This window comes from Strongylocentrotus purpuratus, unplaced genomic scaffold, assembly GCF_000002235.5.
Source record: "Strongylocentrotus purpuratus isolate Spur 01 unplaced genomic scaffold, Spur_5.0 spur5_scaffold_15, whole genome shotgun sequence".
NCBI classification, from domain to species: domain Eukaryota; kingdom Metazoa; phylum Echinodermata; class Echinoidea; order Camarodonta; family Strongylocentrotidae; genus Strongylocentrotus; species Strongylocentrotus purpuratus.
In genome coordinates, this window is record NW_022145600.1 from 157,709 (window position 1) to 184,898 (window position 27,190).

General features: G+C 35.2%; 2 protein-coding genes across 2 annotated transcripts; one reads left to right on the plus strand and one right to left on the minus strand.

Moving 5' to 3' along the window:
• Positions 1 to 276: 276 nt before the first annotated feature.
• LOC577750 (sepiapterin reductase) lies at positions 277 to 1,856 on the plus strand. The gene is made up of 2 exons (XM_777963.4): positions 277 to 887; positions 1,218 to 1,856. The coding sequence occupies exons 1-2, from the start codon at positions 373 to 375 to the stop codon at positions 1,528 to 1,530; spliced, it is 828 nt and encodes a 275-aa protein (XP_783056.1). The 5' UTR covers positions 277 to 372; the 3' UTR covers positions 1,531 to 1,856.
• Positions 1,857 to 3,968: 2,112 nt separating this feature from the next.
• Positions 3,969 to 26,964, minus strand: LOC577684 (probable E3 ubiquitin-protein ligase HECTD2). The gene is made up of 18 exons (XM_777899.5): positions 26,562 to 26,964; positions 20,732 to 20,946; positions 20,172 to 20,274; positions 18,063 to 18,214; positions 17,006 to 17,051; positions 15,484 to 15,593; positions 14,719 to 14,867; positions 14,147 to 14,273; positions 13,671 to 13,767; positions 11,915 to 12,022; positions 11,370 to 11,502; positions 10,845 to 10,933; positions 9,633 to 9,794; positions 9,127 to 9,201; positions 8,636 to 8,723; positions 7,936 to 8,158; positions 7,360 to 7,503; positions 3,969 to 6,981 (listed from the first exon to the last, which is right to left on the minus strand). Exons 1-18 carry the CDS (start codon positions 26,772 to 26,774, stop codon positions 6,861 to 6,863), a joined length of 2,355 nt encoding a protein of 784 aa, XP_782992.2. The 5' UTR covers positions 26,775 to 26,964; the 3' UTR covers positions 3,969 to 6,860.
• Between the last annotated feature and the right edge of the window lie 226 nt (positions 26,965 to 27,190).

A 27,190-nucleotide genomic window follows, 5' to 3' on the forward strand; every position in this document is an offset into this window, starting at 1 on the left:
TCTAGAAATACCAGAGATCTTCCAACTCGAGGAAGCGCTTTCAGGAGTCGGCTGACATTCACTTGAATTGAACCCCGCTTTGAACTGATATTGAGATGAATTTCTAAAAGAAAAAAAGTATAGTAATCGCGGCTCCATAAGATGTTGTTGTTGAACATGCTTTTGAAGAAAAGGAAAACAAATAATTTCAATTGAAACAAAACAATCTCATCTACATTGGTTCAGCCGGGTTAATAATAACTTATGCTACTACTCAAGTATGCCTTAATTCTCTGTCTTGTCTATGTAAGCTCTGTGCGTGTGGTCAACAAACCTGCTAAGCTAGCTAGCTGAAATCTTCCCGGGTCTGCGAGTGATTCAAACAGATAAAATATGGCAACTGCACAAGTATTCGACTCCAAAACATTTTGTATAATCACAGGAGGAAGTCGAGGTATAGGTCGTGCCATAGCAGTAACATTATCTGCGAAATTTGGTCCAGGTTCAGTCCTAGTATTGACGGGACGTTCAGCAGCGGATCTCAACGAGACGCAGCGTCAAGTCCAGGCCACTGCGCCTGGCGTAAGCGTGAATGTAATTACCGCTGATCTTTCTAAAGCTGAAACCCTGTCCGATTCATTTTCTAGCCTGACTAAAGCTGTGAACCCGTCGGATTTTCAGCATGTGTTACTTGTTAATAACGCAGGAAGCATCAATGACATGTCGAGATATATGAGACAGATTACTACTTTAGATGTGGATAACCTGCAGCAATATTTCATGCTGAATTTAACATCAGCACTATTGTTAACCACTCACTTCTTGCGAACCTTCCCACACCGAGAGGGACTGCGGAGAACTATTATCAACATCACATCTCTCGCTGCTATCAAGCCGATGAAGACATGGTAAATTCAATTTAATCAATTTCATTTGGTTAGAATACAAGGAGCTACAGAATTTGTGAAACAAATTAGACGAATACTTATAATACCAATAACATGTCATGTATAGATCTATGATCATACTCATACTCATAGCTAGTCGATTGATTCTCCATTCACTTCACAGGTCCAGCTCCCCACCCCCATCAATATGTTTTACATAAAGATGTATTTGCATGTGTTTATGTTCATCCTTGTGATTGTAGTTTACAACTTTACAGAGTACATAATAGAAGAATTCCTCATATTATTAATGATATCTAATAGCATTGCATCTTTCTGATTTCTTTGTAGTGGTCTGTATTGTATGGTAAAGGCGGCCAGAGACATGATGATGATGACCTTAGCAGCTGAAGAACCAGACGTACGCTTCCTGAACTATGCCCCTGGTCCAGTAGATACAGACATGTATAGAGAAATCTGTAATGAGAGCATTGATCAGGAGTTGAGAGAGATGATGATTGGTGTAGAAACCAACAATGTGCTCCTCAAACCTCATCAAACTGCTGAGAAGTTAGCTCTTTTTCTGGAGGGAGATGGATACGAGTCTGGGGCGCATGTTGATTACTTTGATGTCCCAGAGAAGCAGGAGAATTCATCATCTTGAATCACATACATTAATCATCTATTAAATATATTTTTTGTCAATGCATGTCTACTGTCAATAGGCTGCTTCAAAAGTAATACATGAACCCAGTGATTTTTGGTGTTTCATGAGATTGCCAAAGATTGTACAAGGTTATGTGAGGTGTCCAGGTATGTAGCCTAAGGGTTTTATCAGGATTCATTTAATTTCAAGATTCGCTTGGTAATGCTTATATTGAGATCGTCCATGGTTAAAGATAAACTTTAGTACTGGTAATGCGATTGCATTGTGAAAGAAAAGGTGTGGAAAAGATCAGAAACAGTTGATCATGTAGCATGTAAGTATTGGTGTGCACTGCAAGGTTCCGGAGTCGTCAAAATCATAATAAATTTGACCGAGTCTTGGTAAAGTAACAAGCACTGTACACCGAAAGCTATATATGGGACAACACACATGGTGTCGGGGCTAGTACTACCTTGATTTCCTTGTCTTTCTATGCTCATTACTCAGCCAGTATACATTTTCTTCCAAAATTGTTTGGCACATGTCATTTATTTGTAATCTTGAACATTCACTGTAAGTTTCATTTGATTCTGTAAGAATTTTTTTTTTTTTTTTTTACCAGAACTGGAGTTTATCTTTAACCTAAACTAATGGACTTTCCAGGGTTTTGTAAGGATTCCTATGATCGCCAGGGTTGTATGGTAGAGCATTCTCTATTTTCCTCCATTCATAACACAAATACATGTACTTAAGTTGCAACATGTATTAAAAAACTATTGTGTTTATGGAATGACAATAGATGTATCTAAAGGTTTTGTATGTGTTACTCTGTACATTCCACATCAGAATAATTTATATTCACCACAAAATGTATGTGACATGGAGGTTGTTTTCTTTTGTTTAAATGAATTCAATTCCACTTAATTTATGCACAAAAATAATAATAACTTGTATAATAATAATAACAGTGGGTTCTTGTATAGCGCTCATGTCAGTCAGATTTGACCCTCCTGGCTTTAGCACGGCTGTCATACGGCACTCTAGCATTTCAAGGAATAAATTCCTACCAGTATAAGTAGAAATTTAATTTAGACAGATGCATACAAAAAACTATCAGGCTTTTGCACATTGCTAACATTGTGTCAAACATATGGGTTTAATTAAAGACATCATTTCACATAATAATCATGCATTAGAAAAGAAGTGCAGATCTCTGAAATGGCAATTGATGATTTGCTCTTATTTCACCAATTTCTATGATGTTTTCATGTCGGTAGTTGACGTACCACAGAGTTTCAACTTAATTAATTATACGATGTACAATGATTATATTCGTGTTTCCTTAATCAAATGAACTGTGAATTGGGTCGCATTTATTGGTGTCATACTACGATATGTCAAAACTGCTTTTGGGATTTACCGATGAGTTTTAGTTTTTAGTTTAGCATTCAATTTATGTTCAGGCAAAAAGACAAATTGTTAACTGCTGATCATCTTGTAACCAATTATATATTTCAACATTCTTTCATGCAGAATAAATTTGTGAGAAAGTAAACCAAAATTCTAAACCTCAATCTTATTCTTATACATTTATTTATTTTACTGTATTACGTCCACGTGACTCTGATATTAAGTTGATTTTATTAGGAGCAGGACAATGAGAGGAACAATGAGGTCAGTTAAAGTTTAAGCAAAATCCGATGAGACATAAGAAAGGTTATGAATTGTTGAAGTTGCGATGAACCAAACATTTAATGGCAACTCTTTGACTGACATATCTTGTGAGGTCACCTCCTATTTGCTCTGTATTAAACAAATATCGGAAATTTCTATTTTTGCCCCAAAGAAAATCTCCAATCCTACATGCACTCTAAATATTATTATTGCAAATATGTATTTATACAATCCCCTTTTAAAACAAATCCATTCCGTCACCAATAACTAAGAAAATGAAGATACGTCAAAGTGTTGCTAATTTGTGTTTTTACTGACGCCAACTTCAAATATTCATAACTTTCCAAGTCTTAATCTTAATATTGCTCAAACTGTCACTAATATGTATTTCTCGTTTTTCTGCTTTTATTAATATCAGCTAGTTATCAGGGTGGAATCTCCCATTTAGCTTTTTGTTATTAATGTATATAAGCGGAATTATATGTATGAAAGTTGAAAAGAGATGGGAAAAGACTAACGGCAGAACCCTTTTTGTGATCATTGGAATTAGTATCATTATAAAAGGCAAAATATGGGTACATAATGAGTACATGCGAATATTGTAATGAGAGAAGAGAACATGTGACAATAACTATAAGGAGAGTGCATTAGAGACTGGGTATGAGGAGAGGACAGTATGATAGGCTGAATAGGGAGGAAATAAGCATTCGCCACAAAAATATATATAACTGGTCAAGTAGACCTGAAAAATAAATAATACAACGTAAGACTACACCAAGTGCTCGTTTTTTCAAAATATTCTATTTTATTTACAAGGCGAACACATAGTTTAAGCATTTCTATTAATATATTTCAATACATTTTGTCCAATATAAATCATTGCAATTTGATTTCGGACATGCAAACAGTCTACTGTAAATTTCAATACTACTTAAATTGGTTCTATAATTGGCGACTTTGCAGTCTCCCGTCATTATAATTTAAAGCACACTGCTTATGAATGTTTCAAAAATCTTATATCGATCAGTAATGGAATCGAAGGGATTTTGAACATTTTTAAACAAGCATCTAATCGCCGGACGGAGTGCATTGGCATGCTTGGTGTTAATTGACACTAAACCAGGACACGTGACCCCCCCCCCCCCGAATCTCCACTGTAAATCCTTATAAACATACCATGTCGCTAATAAGATCGAGACTAATTTTATAGTGGGTACATGGACTTCTATATACCCTTTATCTTAAATTTATAAATTAACAATTGAACGTAATGGATTACAAACAGATTTCAATCATCAAATCAGATAGTATTATGAAAAATATACATTGAATTTATTACAAATGGATTGTATCGAAGCTAAGAAAGCGATTGGAATTTGTATTTAAAGTTAAGTGATGACATTGTACAGTCTGAAGCCATAATGGCAACAGAATTTTAAAAAAAAAATGATCAGGAAGCGAGTAAGGTCGGCATCTATATACCTATGATGATTAATATGCATGTACAATGTAGTTATGTTTTTATCACAATGCAGGGGCGTAGACAACGGAAAGGGGGGGGGGGGTCTCAACAACATTTGAACCGCGTTTTGACAATTAACATTATTCTCAAATTTGAGCTCCTGATTTGCCTGTTCACAAAGAAATTGATTACATATTCCTTTTAAAATAATGGTTCTTGTTTTTTTTTCAAAGGTGAAAATGCCACCAAAATTAGATTGAGATCATGAGAAAGAGCTTGGATTCAGTGGTGTAGGTATAGGCCTACCATCTTACATGGCGGATGGCATGTATAATAACTCTTCGAAAGAGACGATGTTCTCAGTGTCCAATAATGATAAACTACCAGATTCTATTCACTGAGTGTCTGTAGAGGGCAAAATACATTTTCTAGGATATAAAACGCATATTACGTTAACAAACAACAACAACAACACATCAGATGCCCCTGCACTGTTCAAGACCTGTGTACGCCCCTGCTGATATACATGGCACGACTTTGATTGTATGGCTTACATCATTGTATTGTATTTGCATAAGTACATAATACACTAATAATACTTCTTTACAAATTTGATTCGATGCATAAGATGATGATGATGTTCAGTGTACATCAAAGAAGTTTATTTGTTTTTCTTGTGTGGCACTCGCACTCGAAAACTGCATGGCAGTTCCGAAAGGAACAACATCGTTTATTCTATACCATCATTATTCATGAAACCGATTATTGTGAAATTATTTAGACTAGTCACACGTATCAATGTACGTCTAGACGTATAATATTGTGGAACATTACCATTGTTTCAGGCTTCACAATAAATTACACTTAAATGACATTAATAACATACATTTCATTCATGACAATTGGTCCCTTTTTAACTGATCAGAATGATGATTGGACTAATGCAATCAATTATCATTATATAGCGAAGCCAAAGTTTCAGGGGGCGGGGACAATAATCGAGCCAAGAGAATTTTGGAGGAAGGGGGCTCTTAGTGGAAGGGGGCTAATACGTAAGAAGGCCTATGTGCCAAGAAAAATTCAGAGAAAGAGAAATGAGGGGCTCACATTTACCTATAGAATGTGAGTGTGTATCACAAAATATACGAGTCATTTTCAAATCAAGTACATGATTGTCTATATTTTCCTGCATAATCAGTATAGATTGATGGTTTCTTGAATTAACTACTAGAACTCAGATACCTCTCACAATCATTACAATACACTGTGTAGCTGTCAAAGATTGGTGATATATCCAAAGCTGAGGGACCACAGCTGTTGCGTTCAGTTTCATTAAAAATTACAGAGCATCAAAATAAATACGTAAAATGATATAACATATTCGATGAAACATTTGTACTTTGATTTTTCGTCATTGCAGTTGAATAATGATAATATATCATTTCATCTAACATGAATTTTCTCTACGTATTGATAGTACACAATCCATTATGTAAAGCAACAGTTATACAGTCTCCAATATCATTGTATCAGCTGAATTAGTCTTCATCAATATATTCTCTTCAAAACACTGACGCTCTCCCGGACGCTCTCCTAAAAGTCTTCAATTTGCCAACATGACATGGAAAACAATTTTAGCGATTCATCTCATTTTTCATAATTTGTGACATCATGAATAATTATACAAAATGTCTTTTCTGTTGAATACCACTTTATATCATGCTTATTCCAGGTTAGCTACTCTAAGGCCAAGTAGAGAGACGGTTAGAATCAGTATGCGTCGATGGTTTCTACTACAAAATGGCGCAAAAATGAAAAATTCAGCGCCGAGGCAATCTCAAAGATCAGCGTCTTTAGTGCCTTTCACAAGACGGCGCTGTTCACTTCTATAAAGACTAATCTTTATTTGAAAAAGTAGTATTTTCCATAAATCGGCGCTATTGTCATGTCGGGAATGTAAGTACTAAGATTAGCGCTAATGATGATGTCATTCTATGTCATCCCTGATGCCATCTACTTATCGAAAGGCCCCGATAGTAAACGTCCACGTAGATTTTAACAGACGGCACCGGTTTGTTGGCGCCTACTACTATATTCCCATTTCCCAACTTTGACGTCCCTGACGTCCAGGCACAGTCTTGACGTCTTAGCAGCGCCATCGACGCTATGGGAATTCAAAGGGTACGACCCTGTAGTTGTCTTGTGTCCGTGGCTACTCTAAACCAAACCCTTCAGCGTTGGAGATAGCGATGGTAAGCTTCTGTTTCAACTGTCGTTTGCTTTTATATGGAGGCAAGATAAGCTGATTGAAGCATGTATGGGACATGGGAAGCCTGATACAAAGAGAAATAAAAAACAATTAACAAACATCAACAAAGTTTAATTAATTCGTGTTTCGACTTCAATTATAACTTCAGAATAAATCATTAATTTGACAAAGACTGACACCATAATAATGAGTCAGTTAAAAACCTTTGGAAGTTGGAACAAATTCGCCGAGATCATTGAATAATGAAGACTACCCGCCCAATGCCAGATATCATTGTATATCCCTTCTAACATGATTGGTTTAAAGTTCATGACACATGCAAGTGATGTTGAAAGCAAATTCCATTTCTTAATCTGTGACACTAATTATGCCTCCATAATAAGGTACTTTTCGAAGCGAACTGTCAAAATACATTGTAAAGAAAACGAATGATTATACTCACATGTTAGAAGATGTATCAACCCTGATGATCTTGAATGACATCTCACCCATACCACCTATCGGGACGCGATCACTACCAGTCGCAAACAAGAGTAACTTCTTTTGTAGTGGTAGTGGGTAACCCTTGGCAACCTCCCAGAAGTATCTAAGTGAGAGGAAGAGGAAGAGACATACACTCGCTTGACTTCATCTATAAAATTCCGGTATCACCTTTTATCAGTTTGTATAAGTAAAACATTATGAGATATTGAATGTTTATGTTTTGTCTTAAACATGATGATTTATTTCAGTGACCTTTCATCAAAGATGGCGGTCATATTACTACTTGCAAGGTAAATAATAGATGACGACATTCATAAAACTACTTAGAAAGTAAGGAAGAGATGGTGAAATAAGGCATTAACCTCCATTACCAGGTCCCTCGGAGAGGACCTAAAGCCGTCGGCCGTCTGGTTGCTTACTTACAAGCATTTATGCTTTCTTAGCAGTCAGGTAAAATGACAACCACCACCAGATGTGAAATCTGATTTTCTTCATATGACTACATGAAATTAGGTAAAGATGATGAAAATCTTACTTGATTGTGACGTCATCCTTGTCAAAGCCATCATACAAGGTCACCTTCTCCAGTTCCTCATAGTCTACGACAGGTGAACCACAAACTAACATCTCTACCTCCTCTGGGCGGAGCATGATGAGGGCATTGGATGCACATACACTGTGGAACCCGTGGTAGAACGCAGCAAATTGTTCATACACTGAATTGTTCATGAGAAAGTTCACGTACAGCTCTACATATTCTACGGAGAAAGCAAAATATTTACATCAAACTTTTTACCCTTTGTACTTATTTATTTTATTTTAAACAGCACATTTAATATACCGTATTACCCCCCTAAGCCCACTACACAGTAATGTAGGTGTCATTTCTTTTGCGCCATTTATTCTATCATATAGATTGCATTATTGCACAGACCAGGTTCATGCTGACGCACTCTCGAGGCACAGACGCAACTCTTTGACGCAGGGGTGTCATGGCCGACCATAAATTTAAAATTTGTAATCAACAAAATCAACAGAATACTGATATACGGCAAAACGATAAATCTACAAAACTCAAAAAGTAGACATAACATTGGTGTCGCCTTTATATCTGTTCACTTTTATCGTAGTATGAATCATTTTGAAATTGTGATAATCATTGTGATAATGAGCGTGAATAATTTCTTTAAAGCCCTATTCAATTTATCCGTAACACCTGAGATGTATTTTATTACCTCTTCTGTTCTTATTTGTGACCAAGATGTCTCCTCCGTTTGGCTTGAGGTCATAGGTCATCACTGTTCCATAGACAGGTAACGAACACTGGAATGTAAAGTAATAATTATATAAATTCACTCGGATGTAAGGTAAAAAGAAGCCCTCACCAATCGTTTCATAGAGGGGATGGTTAATAAACACTCTGGTATTCGAAATTATGTAAATTACATGAAGTAAGTAAAGTAAGTGAGAAATTTGTCAACGTCCATTGTTGCCGTAATATGAAAACTAATCTACTCATCTTCATTACAATACTTCTACAAATTATGCTAACAGCGCCGATTATCATATGGATCGGCGCTGGGTTGAAAAAAGGGGAAAGGGAAAGAGAAAGAGAGAAAGAGAGAAAGAGAGAAAGAGAGAGATAGAGAGAAAGAGATAGAGCGAGAGAGAGAGAGAAACGGTAAGAGATAAATCTTAGGAGAGTGGGAGCATATCTTCTTTTCACCTGAAACGTCGTACACAAGTCTTCTTCTACATCTCCATCGTACTTTAAGAGCTCCTTCAAACCATGGCAAAGATCCTGGAAATATAGTTTCAACAAAATTACATTTCTGCAAGTGTGTATATAGTCCTCTAAAGTCATGTCATAGAATGTTTACTATGTCTGCGAAAATCAATATTAACATCCCTTGTGTTGTTAACCGTGGGTTATCTGAGGATAAATCTGATAAAAACTAAGTCGAATTATCACTGAGTCTAGACTAAAGAACCCCTCAAAGAATTTTTGGAATTGATCATCATTTGAAAATGCGAGTAGGGAAAAATGGTCACTTTCAGGATCAAAATCACAAAACAATTATATATCTTAATATCTGTTATTACAAGGATGTTTAGTTGTTATACGATGAATAAAGTTTCACTTCTCATTAACTTCATTATTACTCTTGTTCAATCAATACCATGATGCATCAATAGTGTTCTTAATCAGATTTTTGTATGTTGAATTCTTACCGGGTTAACTTGTTCCAGATCTTCCATCGTGACTTTACATCTTCCTACAGAAGCTTGTGGTTTGTTGTATGGAACGACTGCTGGACTCAGAAGCTTCTTGTATGTGATAGCTGGGAATCGGATGTCTAAGATGATGCTATTGTACACGGCAAGACCCATTAACTATACCAAACAATTATTGTCAAGGAAACAAACTATTCACAGGAGAAAACATGGACAAGAAGAAGATGAGCAGAATACTGTGGAAAGTATGTAAGACTTAACATTATTAAAGAGGTGGTGCAGTAAAGTGAGCAGTGAGTGCATTTTCTTAAATTAAAAAGGTGGGGTCGAATTTTAATACGAAGGTAATAATCTTATTTGTCCGTGGGCATAGGTTAATTAAGGAGGCAACTATGCCCCCTCCCCACTTTTTCAGGTAACCCCAAAGTGACCTTTTAACATGGGACAAGTGCCCTTCCCATTCTTATAAGTTTCCCTTTTCCTTTTGATAAGTGCACCCCATTTTTTTTCATAAGATCACCTTCACTTTCTCATAAGTGCCCCTTTTCCTTCGACAACCGCCTCTTTTCCTGTGCAAAAGTGTCCCTTTTTCCATTCTCATAGGTGCCCTTTTTCACCTCTAGTAAGCGCCCATTTTCAGGTTCGAGAAGTATCCCTTACCACCTCTGAGAAGTGCCCCCTTCACCTCTGATAATTGCCCCTATTCAAATCTGACAGGTATAAGTTTTAGTTTGACGAGTACGCGGCGTTGTGGCGTGCGCCTGTAATCCAGCTAACAATGGAAGTTACAAACTGATTCAGCCAAGGACGCAGGTTCGAAACCGAGTCACGTCTTTCGGATGGTGACGTTAAAAGTCGGTCCCCAAACGTAAATAATCATATCGGATTGATACACGTCTGTAAATCCCAATTACACACCCACACACACACACACACACACACACACACACACGTCCCTTGTCCATTGTATAGTTGCCCCTTCCCCTTCTGAGAAGCTTGATAACCACATGGACATGATAATTCCTTGAAAATTATTTTTGGTTGCACACCCTTGCCCTCCACTTCCCCACGTGTTCATTCTATATTGTTCCTCAACATATATATTTTGTTTCCTAAGATTATAAAAAGAAGATGACGACATCAAGTTACATACGCATGTGTTATGGTGTTATGAGCATTTATGGTGCTTTAAATTGTTTGAAAGGATACAACTCCGACCAGATTGAATTCTTGATTACAGTCGGTGCAGGCTGGATTAAACCAGAAACAATGGGTCTTCTTGAAGTAAGTGAACATTCCTGTCAAAATAAAAGACATGAATAGAATAAAATGTTGCGGGTGTACGTTAGCATCTGAAGATGCACAACAGCATCCTCCAGTTTCAACCAACATTAATTTGCCCACTGTAAAATACCGGTTGTCTTCTTTTGTGAATGATCATGTCAATGTATTTTTTTTCTTCATATGATTTAAATGTATCGTTATACTCGAAGAATAGAATAAAACAAAATAAAATACATTGCCCACTTTTACCTCCTTACTACAATAACAAGGAAGAAAACAGTAATCGGGGGATCGTCTTACAGATAGCAATGAGCTCCTTTGACATCAACAGTTGGTTTCTTAACAGTTTGTATATTATATTGGGGTCGGGGTTCAGTTAAGGCTAATACATTGTTCTTTACTTATGAAAGACAACCCATGAAATTGGAATATTATGAAGTAAATTCTTACCGTATTCTTCTCTGAAGACCTTCCTGAGAAGCAAGAGAAACCACTCCTTGGTAAGACCACCCATATCAAGACCAGGTTCACCAGCGAACGTTACCCGGAGTTTCTTCTTCAAATCTTGCTTCTTATTGGCAACCTGAAATTCACATAATTACATAATCATTATAGCTTGATTATCAAGTTAAAGATTCATTTCTTACAGATGCATTTTGAGCGAATAGTGTTGACGTTCGTATATTTATGATGTTATATCGACAAAACTCGTGGTTAGCCGTAAAATCGTCAAAGATTTGGAATTGAATCATTGACATTATTTACTAATAAACAACAAGATTTTGAAAGGGGCCGTGTAAGTATAGGTCTATCGAAAACAGACAAAGTCAAGGAGTGTTAGCCACATATACGCTCCTACATGATGCTCCTACAACTCAGTGCAGCTTGAGCAATAACAAAGGAATAAAATAATCCGTCCTTAAATCTGTATAATTCCAAACTAAAATTTCAAGATATCATATTAGTGTTTAGAAAGATGAATTATGAATATTTACCTCGTGAAGTGAGTCTGAGACTAGATGTGAACGGCGTACTTTGAGATTTAGGAAGAGCATGTTCATATTTGGCATCTCTCGTTGTTGAACTTTAGCTACCAGAGTTCTCTGAAGAAAAGAAATCAAATCAGGCGATGCATTAGTTTACGGTTCCTAAAAACATTTCAAAGCATAGCTTGAATACTGTAACTGATTGTTACAGTTGTATCTATACAAAAAAGAACCATTGTACCGAAATCAAGTTTAAATTGTGAGCGAATTTGCGACTACTCGTACAAGCGAGAACACGGCTCAACTTGGAAGACTCCTGCTTTGGGAACATACTATGAAAGGGAAAGAGGTATTGAACACTGTCTTGTGGTCTCGAGAACCGTTCATACAGGGGCGTCGCTAGACCTTTTTCAGTGGGGGGGGGGGGGGGGGGGAGGGTGGAGGCCGCCGATTGCCGACAAAACTCAGTAGCCACGAATTACCGACAGATATAATAATGCCAATGTCCCAATGTCTAAAAATTTAACCCGAAAATCCTGGGGCCAGGAGCTAATTTTTTTTCAGTCCCCCCCCCCCCCCCTTCGCGGAAGCTTCCGTGTTACTTTAAATTATTAGAAAAGAAGACGATTCGTTGTACCATTTTCGACACTTAATCCTAGTCTGAATTCAGTAGCCCCCACCCCCCTCCCTCCTGCGCGAAGCGAGGAAGCTTTAACGTTTCTCTAAATTATAATTTATCTCTTAATCCTTGTCAGAATTCATTTTCGCTCCTCTCACGCGAAGCTTTGACATTTCATTGAATTATTAGAGAAAGAAGACGATTCGTTGTACCGTTCTCGACTCTTAATCTTTGTTTGAATTCACTTCCCCCCACCCCTTCGCACGAAGCGCGGAAGCTTTGACATTTCATTAAATTATAAGAGAAAGAAGACGATTCGTTGCACTGTTTTCGACTCTTAATCCTTGTCTAATTTCAGTTTCCGCCTCTCCTGCGCGAAGCGCGGAGGCTTTGCCGTTTCATTTAATTATGAAAGAAAGAGGACGATTCGTTGAACCGTTCTATACTCTTAATCCTCGTCTGAATTCAGTTTCCCCCTTTTATTAATTTATTAGAGAAAGAAGACGATTCGTTGCACTGTTTTCGATTCTTAATCCTTGTCTGAATTCAGTCTCCCCTCCTGCTCGAAGCGTGGAAGCTTTGCCGTTTCTTTTAATTGTTAGAGAAAGAAGACGATTCGTTGTACCGTTCTCTACTCTTAATCCCTGTCTGAATTCAGCCCCCCCCCCCTCTGCGCGAAGCGCGGATGCTTTGACGTTTCATTAAATTATTAGAGGAAGAAGACGATTCGTTGTACCGACTTTTAATCATTGTCTGAATTTTTCTTTTTCTTTTCTTTTGTCTCCTTTATATCTTTTTTCTTCTTCCTTTTCTCCTTTTCTTTTTTTTCTTCTTTCCCTTTCCCTCTCATTTTCCAGACAGCAGTGCAATTTTACCGACAATATCCTGACAGGTGGGATGTCGCACCTCCCCCCCCCCCATACACACCCCTCTTTAGCGACGCCCCTGCATCCATACCATATTATAAGAAGGTTCACGAAAAATAATGTCCTAATTTTTTTTGGGTGAAAGATAATAACTGAATGAGTAAACTTGAAATAAAAAGAATCCAACAAGTCTGAGATATATCCATTGCATAGTCATGATACAGTAAAAAGATTATTTCTGAATAGATTTTTATTTTTTAATTAAAAGATGTTATCTTACCCTGGCAGTCATAATCATCTGTTGTTCTGAATCTTTCTGCATGATGTTCCGTTTAGCTTGCAGACTTAGAACAAACGGATACTGACAGAATGTGAAGCTTGAAGAAACGAATAAAAATAAAACAAGTTTTAAATTTCCTCAGTCCATTTAGCATGAGCTTTGTAGACAATTCACACTCAACGTCTTGATAATATTTTCTTTCAACAATGTCTACATAATATATTTATAAATTGTCAATATTAATTAAACATTTATTTTTAACCAGCATAATGCATAGTTTTATGTTTGTTAAAATATAAACCAGTCTGCTAATTGCTAACAAGTATCCAACGTTTATATATTTCGATGTTGAGGTTATTAGAGAAATACACCGATTATATCTAGATGTTAATTGTCAGCATGCAGGCCTAACATTCATATTTCGAATGTAAGGTATCAACCTCATTAAAATTGTTTTGTTATCAAATTCGACTTACATTTGTTGATTGCCAACCGGGTTTTGCCATGCATGGTATTCCTTCATTAGATCGATGTTATCCAGTGTGTTGTTATAGAAACACGTATAGGGAACCTTCAGAGGTTTACACATTGAGTTGGATGCATCTAATGGAAATAAGATTAAAAAACAATGTATTCACCCATTTCATATGTTCACATGCCATAAATAACATTTGTATTTTTTTCGAGGAAATGAACACATATCTATTCATCTTCAACTCTCTGTATCTACAAAAGCAACAATAAATATGTTGGTAAAATGATGATATTCAAAGGGAACAGTATGAAGATATGCCTATTTTATTACAACTATCTTATTGTTTTGATTTTATATCAGAAGACAATAATAAATCGTTACTAGGCAAGGGTGTATACATTTGAATACGAATGTAGTTAGATAATGACCAATCGATTTATTGTTAGATATCTATTCATAATATAAGAGCAGCCAATTAAAACAGTTCCACCTAGATCTATATTATTCCAATCTCCTATTTTGTGTCAAACAATCAAAAGCAGAGTTAATTAATTAAGAGGTTGTTTGACTCACTGAGTAAGGCGAGGACTTTGGTAGCACTAGGTATCCACCATGAACATTTACCTACAGGGGGTAGTTCATTACTCTTAGGCGGGAAAAGACGGACGGATGTGAACTGTTGCAATCGTTCTACGATCGACTTGAAGTTTGCAGCAGGTAACCTTTAGTATAAGGAAAAAAACATCAGTAAAAATAATCTCATTGTTTAAAGATCTGACATTGTTAAGTACAAATTGTAATTGAGATTGTGCATTTTATGGCCATAGATATATCAGCGGCGGGCCTAGGATTATGTGACCAGGTAGGGGATCGGGGGAGGGGGGGGGGGGGGCACAGATCATATTAATGCTGACTTTCAAGGGAAATCACATTGTGTCTGTTCAGAAGAGAAATATATGTACTCTTGATAAAAATATTAAATCAATGGAAATAATACACGTATCCTTTAAACTATTAAACCATAATAATAATAATAATAATAATGATGCTAAACCATATAGCACATGGCACATTGCATAATACTGTCCACATGCGCTTAGGAAGAAAAGCAAACATGAAATAGGATACTGAGTTTCTTTTAACTGTTCAACATTTAGAATAAGTGATTTGACAGCAGAATTTTTGTTCTGTGTTTTTTTTTCTAAAAGAGTATGGGAGGCTATTCCATAAAACTGGAGCAGCATATAAGTATACCGACGAGCGCTCTCATCAGTATACTGATAAAAGCGTTTGATATAAAACAATTATTATATTAAGTTATTAAATGTGCTTATGTACCCTTTAAACCAGTGAACCATATAATGGTGATCATTGTCTGCTAAGGTTGAAAGCTGACGAAGAAGATGAGCAAATATTACAAACGTCGAAGTCTTGTCAAATTGGGGATTCTGAAAAAGAAAACAAAAATGGCTGTGTCAGTTGATGATTATCAAATTAAGTAATTGCGGAAATTCTGCTAGAAGAAAAAAAAATCGAATGCTCTTGTAAATCCTAGAAGTCTGTGTACACATCGTATTATTTTGTTTATAATAATGATTCGTAACTTCACGTTTTGTAGCTGTCCATTTTAATAATTTATAATGCGAAGGTCACCGCGTCGCCCATTAATTGGTGAGAAAGTAATCGGATTCCTATCAACATCATCCTTGAATTTAGGATGAGTGAATTAATGACAATAAAACAAATTTCAGCAATATCCATATGGTCCAATTATGCATAGCGTTAATGGAAAATATATGCATCAGGTTAAAGCATGGGTAGTAGGCCTATAACAATCGGAATAGAACCTTCCTTATAATTATCCACACAAATATGAAGTGGAAGTAGCATGTTTATGAACAACACGCTCAATCCATTATCTGTATTTCATCAATATCAGGTGTTTAAGTCTATGTGTATCAAGGGTTGATTATAGTAATAAATATCCAATCTCTGTATTAATTGACAGCAGACTGGCTTTAGTTAGTTATCGGCATATACTCTGATCATATTAGGTGAAAGGCAACTCTAACGTTACTGGGCAACCAGCATCAACAAGCTAGCGCTCTCGCTCCCTCCATCTCTCTCTCTCTCCGTCTGTCTGTCTGTCTGTCTCTTTCTCTCTCTCTGTCTCTCTCTGTCTCTCTTTCTATGTACCTATCTCTCTCTCTCTCTCTCTCTGGCTATTATATGTCTCCCTATCCCCCCCCCCCCCCTCTCTCTCTCTCTCTCTGTGTAATTCTCTCTCTCTCTCTCTCTCTCTCTGTGTTCCCTCTCTATTTGCCTACCACTGCCTAGCTCCGTTAGTATGCCAGCAAAGGGATTTTATTGACAATACCTCTTTACCTTGATATGATATTAGAAATGAGACTCGGTGAAGAATCAATGGGGCCTTCATTATGGGGTCAGCTAGTAATTATATTCATCGTTTTGATTGATTGGTCACATTAATATTGCTGGCATAGTTCGAAGCAGCTCCGCAATATAGCAACCCGGGCGAGGCAAACATTTTTGGTTCTTTTCTATAATCAGCAATCATTGTCTAAATTATACGCATAACACAAGTCATAGTACACTATGATAAGATATTATTCAAATACTACTAATAAAAACAGTCGATGACAAATTCAAATTCAATAGGCGCAACTCGAATTTGATTGATAATCATTACTATTATTGTAATAACAGTCGTCAAATTTCTGCCCTCGAATACTGTGTCTCTTTTTGGAGACACCAGCTCGCGTTCAAAAGCAAGCAATAATCATGAACCACGGCGTATTTATTAGATCAAGCACACAAAGAAAATAAAAGACATTGTTACCTGGATCAAGACTAGATAAGCTCTTAGATCGTTCTTGTCCCGAGGTCTTGAATTAAAAACAAGAAGAATATAAACGATTATAAATAATCATAGTTATCAAATATAACTAAGTCTATATCAAACAGAAAATCCTCTATGTGGGCATGCCTTGAACCATAATGCATGGCCCTACAGAGGATTTTTTCCTGTTGGGGACTGGGGGGAAATGCAATCAATTATTTATAATTGATTGCATTTTCTTTGTTTTTGTTTTTGTATTTGTGGGGGCGTCGACGTACCCTAGCCCCCGCTGCGTACAGTCATGTTTCAGTGGCTAAGCAATGGCCTCGTTACTTTGAGGCCCCATAATAAAAACCGTGTCGATCAGCTATATTAGTGCCCTTTTGTGAGGCATTAATCCTCATTACTGTCATTTATGACTTAAGGACGTAGGTCTCCTAGTTGATTAGCATAGTATAACACACACAATGCTTTAGCAGTCAAGCAAAACAAACACTCGCAAATTATTATTCAATAAAATCTGAGAATGTATACTATTATTTAGATCTATTAGGAATAAATCATTGTCAAAATCACTCCATAAATTGGGGTAAAAATAATTATTCCACCTTTATGACCAACAGTGTATTTATGAAATTAATAAGTTGAATTGAAATCTATGAGTTCGATACCGACTTGAGATGCAGGCAAAATAATGATGAATCTATATGTTGAAGCATTTTGTGGAATTTTGTTGGGGATCTTTGGTGTTTAGTGGGTGTGACAGCCCGTTCGCGACAGTCATTAATTTGCTGATATTGTTGTTAATAATCTGGATGCACCTTATAACTAACCTCTATAATAGTTAAACCGACCAAATCTATTACACATTTACATTATTGTAATTAATAACTTGAAAATTAGTCACAATACCAATACTTATTTATTAGTTCGGTATACAAATTTAATGAATGACATAATAGGCGACTCAGTCAAAGAACGGTGGCTTAAGGTTTCAACATTCAAGGTTCATTTATTTCCACACACAAGTGCTTTTTTGTTGTTTTAAGATTCTTACTTTTTGAGGTCTTTGAGAAGGCTGTTGATGATTCCTTTGAGTGTGATCTTCTGTATCTCAACCGTTGTTTCCAGCAGACATTTATACACACTATCAATGTACTCCTGAACCAACCCACAATCCTCAAGACTCTTTCCATTTTTGACTGGATCCTGAAAGAAAGGGGAACAAAAATCAATTATAACTCCCTTAAAACTAGGAGCTTATGACTATAAGATTATCAATATCAAAGAGGTGTTGACAACATACATATAGGCCGATGAGTCAAGGATAAAAATGTTTATGCAACGATGAAATTGAGGATTTATTTATTTGATAACACTCATAAATTATTAAAAATCAGAGCCCATATTCATAGAACCTTACTAAGCTTGTTGTCAGCTAATTACATAGGCTATAATACATAGTTAGTTGACAACTATAGGCTTTTAGGAAGGTCATATGAATATGAGCCCGGAAGACCATTTTCATTTACAGACGATATTCTCAAAGCGCATGCGTAAAAGTGCGACGCAATATTAAAGGGAAAGTCCACCCCCAAAATAAGTTTGTTTCGATAGAGGCAGAATAATAAGAAAATCAGGTGAGTGAAAGTTTGAGCAAATTCTGAATGAAAATAAGAAAGTTATGAATTATTGAAGTTGTGATCAATCAAATACAAATTGGCAACTCTGTGACTTATTATACGAGCTCTCCTTCATTTGCTTTGGGCATAATATTCCATAAAATCATGTTTTCTTCGTTATTAATGACGGAATATATATTTGTTCCTTGCAGGGGGAGTATAGAAACATATTTGCAATTATTATATTTAGGGTGCATGTATGGTTGAAATTTTTCTTGAGGGAAAATGAAAATTTTAGATTTTTTTAGTACTGAGCAAATGGAAGTTGAGCTCGCATGATACGTCATAGAGTTGCCAATTTGTGTTTGATTGATCACAACTTCAAAAATCCTAACTTCCTTATTTTTAATCGGAATTTGCTCAAATTTTCACTGACTTGTTTCTCTCATTTTTCTACTCCTATTAAAACTAACTTAATTTCAGGGTGGACTTTCCCTTTAATGTCTACAAGTCCGGGCGCTACAAGTACACAATACCCCTTGCCAATAATGGAATGAACTTCTATTTCAATTAAATCAAAATAGTACAAAATTAAATGGCTACTGCAAGCCTCATAACTGATTAATAAATTAGTCGACACAACATGATTCAATAATAACATACAGGCGTGTACAGTAGCCGGCGACGCATGCCTGCGCTGGAACATTCATTAGATTATAGTCGAATATTATCTATATATAATACTTCTAAGTGGTACACTAAATCAGTGTAGGCCTATTAAATATCTTTAGCGCATTATGCGGATGACATATCGATATTGTTTTCGTATTGCTCAGTAATTATCCGGGAACTTCAATTATCGATAATATATAGCTCGAGCAATATATATTCTTGTATCGCTTTTAGTAGTTTTCTTATATGTTTATACATTTTGTTAGGCGCATTCCCGGGATAGATATAGTATTATTGCATTGGGCAAATTAGAAGTGCAACAATGAATATTGCCATTATCATGATTATCAGTATTCATAATATTAGGCATACATGACGGACATGACTGTGCGCTATAATAAGCCACCATTATTATTATTATTAAGTCGGTTTTATTTCTGAAAAAGTGAACATATTCATTAAGTTATAGAAATTATGTGTCTCAGTTAGCTATTCAATGACTCATACAGGATAATGACAACGACCAAACTAATAGTTTCCAATTTATCATTTATCATTTTTAAGTGTTCAGATCGTTATTTACAAATATACAGCTTTCCCAGTGTGAGAGATTGCGATCCTTAATGCTGTCTCTCCCATGATGCAACAGAAAACAACCTATCCTATGAGAAGCCAAACTAAAGACAAATAAATATGTACACAATTTTAAGATACTTTTGTTTTGTTTGTTTGTATAATGTTCAATTCAGTTATGTTTTTTATTTCGTGTTGTGCTACTAGCTCAAAAGGTCGACCAACATAAACCTGTTCATAGCAATTCAAATACTTTTGTATTTATAAAGAAATAAACTATACTTAGGATTCTTAGTTACCTTGAATGTTACATTGATGTGTGCGAATGATAAGAAAGTTGATTCAAAATACTTTAGTAAGATCTTGGTATCTTTTGTAGCCTTTGATTTCTCCACATCAGATCTGTAGAAAAGGAAAGACATAATCATCATCATGGCATGTTGCATTGAGATTAGTTTCTATGGCTTCTCTTGCATTGATCATAATGCAATATCAATTAATACATACTATAATGAACAGTTCAAGACTGCACAATGCTAACACCCTACCTATCTATTTGATTTCCATGACACATGCTGCAGTATACTGTTTGTGTACATCCATGTCGCTATTATGTTTCTCCCTTCTTTATTATTATCTTTATAAGAACTTTCGGGAACCACTATTGTAATGTCTAGAACATGACTCTCCAAGGCTTCATTAATAATGCTCTGTTTTTTTAAATTTCGTTCAAAAATACGAATCTATATAATATGACTAAACTTCGAACGCTAAAATCTGCATTTGTATCATAATAGTCTGACATAATGTCGCGTTTCAATGTTGCAGAAAGATAGATAAAGAGAATGATTCTTCTTACTTGAATTCTTGTAGTGTGATCGGTTTGAATCCAGGTGCGACTTGAGTATCAGGTGTATGGATCTTACGGGCGCCATTTTGTGAGACCATAGCCTGTCCCGGAGTGATGCGGGGTAACTTCTCTTTACTTCTCTTCTCTGCGCTCTTCCCTTTCTCTTTCGTACCAAGATTACTAAAGAAGTTTGAGATGCCTGAAAACTTGGACCGAGCATGTTCCTGTTCGAAGAGAATTACAAGGAAGGCATGTGAGTATTATCGACTTCTGTTAAAATTGAGTAGTACATGAAAAGCGTCTTATATAACAAGCCGGTAAAACTTGTATTGTGTTTAGGGGAATAAAAACCTTATCTATTTCAAAGATATATAGGAAGATCTAAATTGACGACATCTTCACCATGAGGCTTGACATCAACTATAGGAGTAAAAATAAAAAGCAACATTAATACCTCTCTCAATGGAAGTGGAAGTGGGGGATAGATGTGAGAAGGACTTCACGAGAAACCTTATTTACATATAACAGCATCCCGTTAAATAAGAATAGAAAGAGAGTGGTAAAACGTCGATGTATATTGATTGTCTATAAACAGAAACACATTGAAGATGCTCCGTGTGAGAAAAATCAATGAAATTGACCGCACAGTAAAACGACAACGATCTTTAGGTGTTCAGATAGTATGTACATTATATAACAAAGAAATAATAAATGTTAAGACGTCGATAAACTATAAACAAAAATACGTTCATGTCGATAGTTTAATTTTACAATTTGTAACATGATAAACCTTTCCAAATATTCTGAAACCGAGTTTGACCGAACAAAAAACATCTTTGCTTACCGGGTTATTGTAACTCTTTTTAATGTCATAGAAAGTATATGTTTTTCCGGTCAGAACGATAGCTATTTTGTTTTTAAATGGAATGATGGGAAATGATCAATAGATCTGAATAGTGGAATGAGGTCGAGCTTAAATCTTGCAAGGTGCAATGTATTGTCTATTCTCCGGTGAGTGACTCATTTTTCTCCTGATGTTGACTGGAAATACCGGTCTGGTTACAGGAACTTCCTTTTAAAATCAAATTTGGTTTCGTGATTATCATCTTAACTTCGGTTAAACTTTCCTTTAAAAAATGATCACACTTTTTTAATGATGTTAGTTTGGTAAGCGCAGTACACTAGAATAGTGGGGAAAGTCTGAAGAGACAGCAAGTACATATAGGCCTACTTCAATTTCCTCTTTCGAGATTAATTGATCATAATATCGTTCCCGGAACGGCATCTTTATCATTGCATTTGGTAATCGTGTAAGTTTGCTACTTTTCCTTCACAGTTTACTAAAAGTGCCATGCGCAATAGTAGACATTTTTAATTATCTTTTTAAAGCATTAAAAGGGCGCTTAAAATGTAATCCAAAGGCTTTTGTTGCGAGTAGTTTGGAGCATAGATGTTTCTTCAATGAAGATCGGTTTAATTCACATCATAGACTCTGTGTATATAATTATGCCATATAATCTTCTATAGATGGATGTGTGTATTTTTATAAGTATTGCATTGGGCTAATAAATATATCGTCATTAGCGTCAAACCATGAATTTGTCATTTTCTGCACTAGAACAAAAGTCTACAATATTCTTCATGACCTAAAATTATTAAATTAAATCTAAATCAGTAACATGAACAACCATTATGATTTATCTTTATTTATTTATTTATTCAGTCTTCTGAGGGTAGTCCTTTCAGAGCCACAAGGCCTGCTTTACAAAGGAGCCCTGTGGGCGAGTGACAAAGTACATGGTAAAAATTACAACAACAACAACAACAAATAAAAACATATACATAATACATAATACACAGTTATTTACTACTATTATGTTAGGTACGTTAACACAGAACACGTTTTAGTTTGAAAAGACAACCTACATACAATTTATGCTTGGATTTAAATGAGCCAAATAAAGCAAGGGAATATAATTATATTTATAAATTGAACAAAACAAGTTCACTTAAATTGATATTTAAAAACAACTTTATGATTTATACTTTAAGTAAAAAGAAATTGTGTAGTAACCTTAGAATGATTACAACTGTACATCGAGGCACAACCTCTGTTGTTTACAAACGGAGGCAAAAGCAAAGCATTTTTGAAGCATTTAATTTCCGACCTGCCCCATAATAATTATTGCCGCCCTAATGCGCATATTATACTCTATTACATAATTATAACAAATGGAGCACTATTGAGAAGGGAATCCAACAACAATAGCATAATAACGAGAGATAATATCAAATGAAAATGAGTCTCATAACTGTACTGTTTGGTGATTTTATTTCAGTCTTTCAATTTCGATTGCAAAACAGTTTGATTGCCATTTTCTTTAATAAAAGATTTTAATTTACAATATTTTGCCTTGGCATGCTGAAATGCATGTATATCATTTTTTTAGTGTTGGCATTATAAGTGTGATATAGAGGAACTATTAATTATTCGTGAATAATACAGCAACAATTTAAATGTCATACTGGATGTAACAAACGAGCATCATGAGCGATCGAGAGGTATTTCAGAAGAAAGTTGATCATGACTTTATCATTATAATAATTATTTCACCCAGCTTTCCCTTATCCATTGATCCAAAACCCGTAACTCGGCTAATGGGAAAGGCATAAAAACGCGTCAATCATTTTCCTGGTAACCTTAGTAATTAATGATAACACAATTTTGCACGATACAATTTCTCTACATCTGCATGCTTTATATAATAGGGTTGAAAATATTTGTACAAAACGTGATTAATATGATTCTGTGCAATGTCACATATCATAATGCTAGTAATGTCAACTAATTGTGTCGCGTGTTTTAATAGGCTTTTCCTTATAATCGTTGTTATCAAAACTTATAACAGTCATATGAAAATCACCAAGAGATCACTTCGTTGCCCGAATACAATGTATGATATAATAGATGCCCAACATTTAATCACATATGCCTATGTTTTAAACACCGATTCCATACGCATTCCAAAAACGAAATATCACATTACTGTTTTATAGATTTATTCAGTCTGACAATGTCCGACCAAATAAAAATTCAGTATATTATAAATATAATCATTCAAGTTTTAGGCCTACGTATGTTTCTTTCCAATTTCTTTACAATGACCTCTTGGTCAAGATGACCTGCATCAGCTACCATGAATTTGGTTTTGTCCTGCAAGGGCTACTACGTTACCTCTGTTAGCATATTCAGGCAAGTATGATCAATTAAATAAAAACGTGGTTACTAACGGTGACACTAAAGTTTGTCTGACATAGCAAGGTCTATAATCTGCACTCTGACGAGATTATAATAAAAAAAAACCTGTGTAATACAGCATTTAATTCTCTGAGAAGCGGCGTCCATAAAATGGTATATTCGACCATTATCATCAGTGAATTGATAAACTAGTTTACAAAATATATATTCAGATGTTATGTATGAATGTAGACCTACACTGTAAAAAAATAATAGTCGAAATAACTCAATAAAATTGAGGAAAAGAATTGCCTTATTTTTATTAAGTAAATATTACCTACGGCATCTTAAGTAGAATTTACTTATTTTGCTGAATAAATGTTTACTCAGTTAAATCGAGTTACATTAACGTAAATAATTTAAGTATTGTAATCATTTTAGATAATTAAAAAAAAGCTATGATAGGATTACATATTGCACGAATCACTAATCACTAACACTTCTTCTATTTAAGATTTAACCGTATATATATATATATATATATATCTACCACCATCACAAACTATTACATACGCTTCAATTTGACACATATTGAAAGGCTCCAAATTTTATATATACTTGATCGTAGCATCTTAAAAAGAAAATTGGTTGACAATTTCTTGAAATATCAAGTTTTGATTTGTTTTGAACTGGGTAACAATTAAAAATTGTCTTGTCTTTGCTTAGCCATGTTAAATGAATTAATAAATGTTTTAAAGTCCTTAAATTTTCATTCAACCACAAAAAAGAATTGTTTTATTTAAAAAAGAGTTTAATTTGGTCTTAATGAATATTCATAAATTATGTAAATATTTCTATTACGCACTGCATCGGTCCTTACTTTAAAAAGATAAGAATAATCAACATAAATTGTTTGAGTAATTCGTATAATTTCTGATTTTGAGTTAAAATTACTAAATTAATACAAGCTGAAATTACTTAAAGTTCTTATGTATTTGATTTTACTTAAATATTCCACGTATGTTCTACTAAATTGAAAGTTTGAGTTAGCAAGACTTAAATTTAGTGCGTAAGTGGCAAAACTCATGTTTTCAAGTAAATTCTACATGGAAAAAATACGTAAAAATTACCAATGAACAAATTCTTTTTTACAGTGTATATGACAATGGTTAGTTGGTGATTCCAAGCTTGCGACACACCAACAACCCATCTACGGAACCTGCATCTGTACACTATAAAACCAATTCGTATGCAGCAGCAGATGAATATTTAATAGTTCATTATTCCTTCGGGGAAAAAGGTGTCCATGAAATTAAATAGATCTGTTGCCCTTTTTTTCCTTCTTCTAAACTGACTTTTAGACCTTCTAAGATGTCAAGTGTAGCCACATCATTCTGCTTTTTGCACGTCCCTGCAATCATGATTACCGCAGCATTGCTAAAGGGACCCATTTACAAATGGTCGAGAGGGACAAAATAATGTGAGCAAAACGCCTTGTCCAAGGATGAAAGCACCGAGCGAGGATCGAACCCGGAATCTCTAGTATGAGAGTCAAGAACCTTCACCAATATAACACGTGATCCCACTATACCAAAGTCGGAACTGGGTGTACAGTGGGTAGACATAACTACAAAATGATAACTTCCGTATTTAGATGAATGTAATTACAATTATTGATATCTACAATTTAAAAAAGAGTCAAGCTGATTTGTTGAAATGTCAACAAAAAGGAGTGCATGAAAAGTGTATCCGAAAATTATACTGTTGATAATAACATTATACAAAACAATTCATATATATAGCGCCCTTTCAAAAAGCAGATACAAAGCACTAGCGAGAACATAAACATACAAACTTACCAGAGAGACTTTACATTAACTTTAATCAGTTATTTCGAAGTAATGAATGGAAAACAAATGTTTATTCTATCATTGTAAAAATATGAATCAACACATATAGTTCAAAGCTAAAATACACGGTTAATACCATGCAACTGCACTGTAGCCCATAAAGTTCGAATACTATTTTATGTTTTGTTCTTGATAGATAACGTTCTGAGAATAATTATTAACTTTATCTATCCGGAATAAATCATATTCTCTCAATCATTTTATGAAAAGAGGTAAGAAATCTTATTTGTACTTTATAGGCAACAGTGTATCACGCCGACTACGTCATGTACCTCATCGCAATTTTATTGTGCTCGTAAACATTAAAGGTAGATGGAGGATCAGAAATAAACTTTGTTAATGTGTCTTGTATAACCCCTATCACAATAATGATAACGATAATAACAACATTTTAAAATACTATCTATGTAACTACACTACTACATCTACTACTACTGCTAATAATAATGACACTTCTTCAACTATTACTTTTACTATACTACCACTACTTCTACTTTTCAAAATAATATCAATAATGATAAGAGTAATTATTATTGTGATAATAATAACAATAACAATAATAATAACAACAACAATAAAAGTAATAATAACAATATCATAACATATTATTCATGATAATGATATTAATTATATCAATGATGACAATCATATTTTATTTTCTTCATCGCCATGATAAAGAGTATGATCTTACCTCATTGGTAGGTGAGGATGGATTACTAAGAGGAGGTAGACTTGCTCCACTGTTTCCCCGATCTCTAGTAGCCTGCATAGGATGCATAGGGGCAGCCACTCGACCTACTAATTTACGACCGCAGGATGGACAAGCAACACGTTGACTTTGTAAACCTTGGCTAAATGTCGTCTCACACGCTGCACATATCTGTCCTGCCATAGAAACAGCCATACCATTCCAAACTATAACCCTAGTCTACATCTTTCTTCAATATCACGCATATTCTGATATTATAGATGCTATTATAATCATTTAGATGCATATGACCAGTGGTGATGTATCCTCATGGCGCAGATGATAATACAATGTCACCCCACCTCCTCGATAAGTTAAGACACTCTACTGGTATACTCTGATCCTCCGATCAATCAATATTGCATCCTATTTTATACAACAATACTCTCCCTTCAATACGCCCCCTTTGCGCGCGGACAAAAGTAGAAATATTGATTAATTCCCTAGCTCTATCGTCTCGCTGTTACCAAGGTGATTGTCAACCATTCTCTCCGTGTTCTCTCCGTGTTCGCTAGTTGCATACCAAGCTATCGCTGCTATTAATATTTGAGCTTTGAGTGAGTTTGCTTATT

Coding starts and splice junctions, on each gene's coding strand:
- LOC577684 (XM_777899.5), bottom strand. CDS start 26,774: ATGGCTGTTTCTATGGCAGGACAGATATGTGCAGCGTGTGAGACGACA. Junction 17,052..18,062: donor CTTCTCAAAGACCTCAAAAA/GTAAGAATCTTA, acceptor TTTTAATTCAAG/ACCTCGGGACAAGAACGATC. Junction 13,768..14,146: donor CCGGTTGGCAATCAACAAAT/GTAAGTCGAATT, acceptor CGTTTCTTCAAG/CTTCACATTCTGTCAGTATC.
- LOC577750 (XM_777963.4), top strand. CDS start 373: ATGGCAACTGCACAAGTATTCGACTCCAAAACATTTTGTATAATCACA. Junction 888..1,217: donor ATCAAGCCGATGAAGACATG/GTAAATTCAATT, acceptor ATTTCTTTGTAG/TGGTCTGTATTGTATGGTAA.